At 51.2% G+C, this 7247-nt stretch overlaps 1 protein-coding gene across 10 annotated transcripts in view; it reads right to left on the bottom strand.

Moving 5' to 3' along the window:
* Positions 1-5718: 5718 nt before the first annotated feature.
* The window catches only part of KIAA0753, a 69952-nt gene continuing 68423 nt past the window's right edge, over positions 5719-7247 (bottom strand). For 8 of the 10 annotated variants that reach the window (XM_082443840.1, XM_082443839.1, XM_082443843.1 and 5 more), the window contains one exon: positions 5719-7244. In XM_082443840.1, the coding sequence (XP_082299966.1) occupies positions 7127-7244 (118 nt within the window). In that variant the 3' untranslated portion in view covers positions 5719-7126. The remainder of the gene's footprint in view (positions 7245-7247) is intronic. The other 2 variants (XM_082443844.1, XM_082443845.1) reach the window with 2 other exon arrangements.

Raw genomic sequence — 7247 nt, 5'->3', positions numbered from 1 at the left:
TCTTAAGAAGACATGCTACTTTTTGTAGTGCGCACCGGCAGACTCTCTCTCCAGCTTCAGGGAACGCGGCCTCTGTTTTCCTCTGAAGCTGCCGCTTCTCCGTGTTCAGTCCATGCGGTTGGGATGCTGCTGATCTATCCTCTTTTCCAGGTGCACATGTGACTAAGATCTGACCAATCAGAGCACAGGGATTAGGTCGGGGATGGGTCTGTTATGTGGGTTGGGCCCATCAGACCAATGAGCAGTGACCCTGCAGCCTTCGTGGCACTCCTGGGAGAGAAGGGCTTCTCTCTGCTGAGGTTGCCAAGGGGAAAAATGTCCAGCTGGGGCCCCTGGTGCCCCGCGTGACACTACGTGGGGAGGGGCTGCCTGAGAATGATGCCTTGAGGAGGCAAAGGAGGAAATTAGACCGGAGGGCGGGGACACTGGCTTTGCCACTGAGGCTGGCCTGCACAGGGCAGAGGCCGTTTGTGAACAGTGCTTGGGAGGTAGAGCCAAAGGCCAGGTACAGCCCGGGCGAGGGCTGTACCAGCATGTGCAACTCGGTACATGCCCTGGGCACAGGAGGCGAGGCCGCAGCTGTGGCTTCGGCTGCCTTCTGAGCGGACGCCCAGCCTCCGGCTGGCCGGAGGTTCTGGGGGAAGAGCCTGAGCGGCAGGCAGGATGCCAGGGCCCAGGGGGGTCCCATGTGGTACACTGGGAAGAGCCCAAATTTGTAAGCAGACCCAGAACCACTGTCTCGTTGGGAAAATCTCCTTCTCACTTGGCTTCAGTTTTATCTGTAAAACAGGTTAATAATCTCTAGTTCAGTTTAGTGTGAGAATCAAATGAGATCGTGTAAATAAAGTACCTACCTGGTCAGCACTCAAGCAGTGGAAAATTATCATTACTCTGTGGGCTGAGTTCTGGGGAAGGTTCAGCCCCAGCGGGAGCACAGGGGATGAGGGAGGCAGATGATGGAAACTGAGGCAGCAGCTCAGCTCTGGGCAGTGGGGATGCTGTATCAGGAAGGTGGGAAATGCATCTTAGTCATCTTTGTAGGCCCCAAACTAAGCCTAGTGCCTGGCAGAGTGCAGGACCACAGCAAGTATTTTTAAATGCAGATTCCACTTACAATTACATCTACTAAGACTTTCCAGACCATCTAAGAATCATCTGCTTGAGAGAAAGACCAAATGGTGTCACAGAATGGAAAGGTTACTAGGTCTGAAGTCAAAAGACGCAGATTGAGTTTTGGTTCTGTCACTGTGTGTCCGTATGACCTCTTCATTTCCGTAGACCTCAATTTTTTCATCTGCAAAACAAGGCTAGTGGACTTCCCTGGTGGCGCAGTATTTAAGAATCCACCTGCCAATGCAGGGGACACGGGTTCGCGCACTGGTCCGGGAAGATCCCACATGCCGCGGAGCAGCTAAGCCCATGCACCACAACTACTGAGCCTGCGCTCTAGAGCCTGCGAGCCGCAACTACTGAGCCCACGCGCCTAAAGCCCGTGCTCTGCAACAAGAGAAGCCACGGCAATGAGAAGCCTGCACACCGCAACGAGGAGTAGCCCCTGCTCGCTGCAACTAGAGAAAGCCCACACGCAGCAAAGAAGACCCAATGCAGCCAAAAAACGAAACAACAGCAACAACAACAAAAAAACAAGGCTAGTAATACTTCATCCGCCTGCCCTTAAGGATGTGGTCCAGTTCAGAAGGTTCTGGTGGCACCGGGAGCCCTAGAGCAAGCGTACAGGACCACTGTCCACGGTGCAGTTTAGTCCCATGGCCAAAAGGGACATCTCTCTGAGGTGGCCCAGGGGGATAAGCTGGAGGGGGAACCAGATGCGTGGCTCAGGGCAGCCAAAGGAATGGCTAAGTGTTGCCGAGTGTTTGGCTTCCAGGGCAAGGCAAAAAGAGACACAGGGCTGTAGGCAAGAAGAACACAACAGGAGCAAAGAGGCAAGGAAAGCACTTCGGAAAGAAGGCTGTGAGAACAGCCACAAGCTTCCCCCTCCTAAGTCCTCAGCGACAAACCTAAGAGTGAACACTTGCTGAGCACTTACTATCCGCCAGGTGCTCTTCTCAATGTTCGCAAGGATTATTTCCCTTAATCCACACAGTAACCCTGGGTAGATACTACTGTTATCCCCATTTCACAGATTAAGAAACTGAGGCATGGAGGTCCCAGGAGATTTTAACTCGTGGCTCACATTCTTAAGCAGTCCGTGTTACTGCTGGTACCAAAGCAGGGTGGCTACAGTGACTGAAAGAGAGAAGGGAATGTATTGAAAGGCATTTTGTGAATTGTAAAGTGCTGAGTAGATGTGGGATGGGGTTAAACCCCAAATATTCACTTAACCTCTCTCGGCCTCTCAGTAACTCTCCAAGGACGGTGTGTTGGACAATCATGGCTAAGGAGAACCACGTTTCCTCCTGAGCCTGGCCCTGGAGCTCGGTCTGTAGGGACCATAAAGGCAAGTGGCTGCACAGGTGCTGGTGGCCAGCCTCATCTCCCCAGCTCTCTGGACTCCCAGCCTCCCATGCCATCTCGAGGAATCGTCTGCTGGGGGCCTCCTAGGTAATTCAGCCCAGGCTTAGGGAACCCTGGAGCTGTGGGGCAGTGGCAGAGCCCAAGTGTCCAGGACCTGATGACAGTGTGTCAGAGCCGGATGCTGCTGGAATTCTCCCATTCCCAAATGGGATGCTGGGCAAGCTTCTAGACACAGGCACGGTGACCACAAGTGGGAGGCCTCAGGCTGACCTCACCCGCACCCAAGGGAAGACAGAGGAACAGGGTGTGGATGGAAGATTCCAGGGAGACAACCAGAGCAGAAGGGAAATGCTTCTGGTCCAGGGAGGGGGCAGTGAGGGAGGCTGGGGAGGGGAGGGCGAGGAACGGCACAAGGTGTGAAGATACACCCAGAGGGGGTGCCGAGGGGCCCGGGGGAGGGCTGCAATGGAAGCAAAGGGAGACAGAGCCTGGGGAGGCAAAGGCTGTGACACAGGGGCTCTGAGAGAGGGTGACTTCTCTTGGATCCAGGGCAGAATGGGAGGGGAGCAGCCCCTCAGTCAGCCCCCCGGGGAGAGCTGGGGCTCAGAGAAGGGTAGGAGGCGCAGGTGTCTTACTCATTTCATGGCGGCGGGACATGGAGGAGCCCAACCTCCGGACACCCGCTGGGGCACGGGGGTGGGGGGCGTCTGATTCAGTGGCGGGAAGGGATGGACCCAGCCACAGGAAAAGTCCAGCTGGGTTGATGGAAAGTCAGCCAGAAAAAAAGGTGAGAGGCAGCAGGTTTGGTTCAAGAGATCAGGGTTACCAGGCGGATGGAGCACAGAAACAGCTAAGGGGACTCGAGGAAGAGCAGCGGATAAAGAGGGTTCATCAGAGAGGGTGGGGGCAACTTCGGGGCTCCCTGCTCCAGGCTGAGGCCACACTTGAGGCTCTGGGAAGACTGGTGAGAGCAGAGCAGGCCCAGTGGCACAGGAACAGGGCCCTGGGCAGGCTGGCAAGAGGAACCTAGAACCGGAGCCACAAAGCAAAGAGGAGGCCTGGCCACACAGCCAGCCCAGAGTCATTATCAGAGCTGCGAGCCTGGTCAGGGTGGGACCCGCACTGATGGACGAGTTGACTGAGATCACTTGGGCCTGACAGCCAGCCCGGGGCCCAACATGGGATTCCCTGGGGCCCTGACCAAAGACAATAGGAAGCCCTCAGGTCGTCTGGTGGAAGCCCTTCCAGGCCAGCCGCATTATTAGGTTCAACCAACTAATAAACAGATGCAAGGTCTCTGCTCTTGAACCAGCAGAGCCGAATGGGAGAGGCCACTATTTAGGAAGACAGTGGTCGCACCGCTGCCTTCCTGCTGCTTCTCATGAGCCCCAAGAACCGAGAGCTCTCCAGCCCGCTGGCCCTCCCAGAGGGCGCTCCTGCGGTGACCTGTGCGTGGTGAGCAGACACCCCTGATTTACAGGGTTTGCAGGGAATTCTCATCACTCCCTCAAGTTGCTAAAACAGAGTTCCTCAGAAACATTCAAGAGTTAAGGAAACCTACAGGGCACCACAGAGAAAACTGGAAGCTTTGCGACCGGGCTTAGAGCCCCTTCCTCTCCTCTGGGCCCTGGGCGCTTCGCTCAGACGCTCACTCTCGCCTTCCAGACCCACCAGCGCACAGTTCATGCCACCTCCAGGCACTGCCTCTGGCTGCCCACTCCCTGTGCACACACTCCCCTCAATTTCAGGGAAGCAGGAACTGTGAGCAAAGGAAGGGAGGGAGGAGAGGCAGAAAGGATGCTCCTCACCGTCTCCCCTCCGACCCCCAGCACCAACAGGCAGAGGGGGAAGGGACCCCAGCATCAAGGCAGTCATTCCTGCGGTCCCCCATTCACTCCTCTGCCCTCTGCCCGAGCCCTGGGCGCCCCCCCCCACCCCAAGCCCACTCTGCAGCAGTTCTGGAAGTTCTGAGTTGGAATCCCTGATGCATCGGCACCTCGGAGATGGGATCTGCAGCTCCTCACAGGTGACATCCTACATCAGGTCACAAAAGATTCACACAGATTTCTGCAGACTCTGCAGAGATGTGATAGAACCCCCATCCAAAACCAAAACCGACCCCAGGAAAAAGCATGCCTTCCTTCTTTCATTAACTCAAAAGAATTTACTGAGCAATAACTACATGCTGGGCAGAGGCCTTGCCCTCAAGGAGCTGTACAGACTAGAGGCAAGTGTGTAAACAGGGAAGACCCCCTAGGGCCAGAGCTGTGAAGCTGGACAGGTCAGGAATTTCAGCATGTCCGTCCACTGGGACAGCCTATGTAACACAGAAATACTACGCTTATGCATTTCTCTGTTTCTGAAAATAACACGTGAATAGGTCAGGAGAAAACTGGAGGGGATTAGAGAATAACTTACACAGGATCAGCCTTTGCTCATGAAGAACAAAAATTCTAGAGGTCTGGGATAATTGCAAGGCTATAAACAGGAAAATTTATATTTTAAGGATTCAACTTCCATTTTCAAATGAAAGTTTTTATTTCTTGCAATTTACTTTTGCATCTTTGGAGAATGCTTTGGCCGAGGAGGTTCACTGTGGGCCAGGGCTATAAAGTAGACAGCAGACACGGAGGTAGGTGTAACCCTCACCCATAGGAGTCAGAGACAGGGAGACCCAGCTGGTGGGAGGAGCAGGAGAGATACTGGAAACATCTGCAAGCAAAGGAGTCTGGACTTGACTCTTCAGCAGACAGGAGGTGCTTAGGAAAGGACTGCTTCAGACAACAGCGTCTAAGACATGTTGAGCGGACACAGGAAGAGGCAGGAGAATGCACCTGAGTGAACTCTCAAAACTTTGACCCCTATCTTTATGGGACTAAGTGAATCCATGACCACGGTGCTGCTGAATATAGGCTTAGGTGATCAAATTATCTCCCCATTCTGTGCCTCATTTGATTCATCTACAAAATGGGAATAATAATGGTATCTACCACACACAGATATGAGGATTAAATAAGTTAATACAGGGAAGGCATTTAGAGCTATGCCTGGTACATAGTATGTGCTCAATAAAATGTTAGCTTTTTATTATCGTTTATTTCTTTCTGGGGGTGGTGAGAGGTGGCAAATAATCCACTACGCTCATATTAAACATCAAAGTATTCTCAGTGGTTTCTGTAAATCACATTTCACTTTGCCTGGAAAAAAAAAGGAGCTGTAAATTTTTTCAAACCGACATGTACATACTTTAAAATACTGAGTTTATTTAAAAAATGAGCACAGTCAAAACTGCCACACAAATTATCAATAACAGACACTCCTATCAAGCGTACATATATAATTCCTCAAATAGAGGACCTTTAATTTCCCTTGAAGCCTTTTAAATTCTGAGTTTATATAAAATTAAGCAGGAAAACATTAACATTAAACAAAAATCAATTTTGCACAAATAAGTGTGATCAAGCAGCTTAAATTATCACCTGAAATACTTGTACTTCAGAGAAAAATCCCAGACGACAACACTGTATGTGCTATAAGAGGATTCACATTATTCTGTGGGGTATGTCTCACATCACTCGTTCTCCACATTTCTTTCACCAAGCCCCAGGCAAAAAAGTGAGGGAAACTTTTTCAAGGCAGTGGCCTTATTTTATACACATTCCTTTTCTTTTTCTGAATCCAGAGTTTCAGAAAACATAGAGGCTTTTCTCTTGGTAAAATATGACTTATAAGATGTTCGAGGACCAAGCTATTGTGGTTCTTAAAGTTTCTTCCTTTCTTGGGGGAGACCCTGTGGTCTTCACACTATCCAGATCTGTTTTCTCCTCCCACACAGGCTCCTTTTTGGTGTGGAAACACAGCAACTTGTGACCTCGGCAGAGAGGGGGGTGAGCTCTGTACCTCTGACCAGGCCCCAGAAGAAGGCCGGCCTCTCCTGATGTCCTCAAATTTCCTCTGAATTCAGAGTTCTGTATATCAGAATGTGTCAACCCACAGCGACAGAAGACTTGAGGAACTCAAAATGTGAAGAAGCACCTAGTAACTGAGAATTAGAGAAATGTGTGTTTATTGTTGTACACAGATAACTGCTGGGTTCCTATCTTAATGATGGAGCAGAGTTTTGGCAGCATAACCAAGTCCTGTGCTCGACACAAGTCTGTAACCCGGCAGGACAGGTGTCCTGGTAGGAAACTGTCAAAGAAGCAAACACGAGCCAGGTGATGGGACCAGACAGGAATTGCACTTGTGCTGGCATCAAGGCCACCCACAGATCAACAGCAACTTGAATCCCTGTGTGAAACAGACTTATCTGTTATCTTTCAAAACGTTCTGATCACCAAACTGAGCCAGTGTAATGAACATGGTATTTCAATGGGAAAATTATACATTCAGAAAATATTATAGTCATAATTGATTCACGTTTCCTGGGCACTGATATATATAACACATTCCATCATAAACTACCAGAACCATTGCTCTGACAATGAGAAGATGCAAAGTGAGGATGGCCTCACTGGCACTTCCTTCCTTTCAGTGGGCAGCACCTTCTGGGCCTGGATGGACAGCTGAGGACAAAGATTTCCTGTGGCTAGTAGAAAGGGTGGTGCCGTCCCCTCACCAGTGACACTGGGGGCCCCACCTTGGAGAGCCTTTATGTAGCCGCCTCCAAGAATTCTGAGGTGAACACGGCTTCTGCATAATCTTCACACACATCCTGAAGTTCAGCAGCCACGGCCCCCAGAGCTTCATCTACAAGCTCTTCTGCAAAGCTG

This window comes from Balaenoptera physalus (genome assembly GCF_965194825.1).
Source record: "Balaenoptera physalus genome assembly, chromosome: 20".
NCBI lineage: Eukaryota > Metazoa > Chordata > Mammalia > Artiodactyla > Balaenopteridae > Balaenoptera > Balaenoptera physalus.
This window is presented reverse-complemented; position numbering and strand designations above follow the sequence as displayed.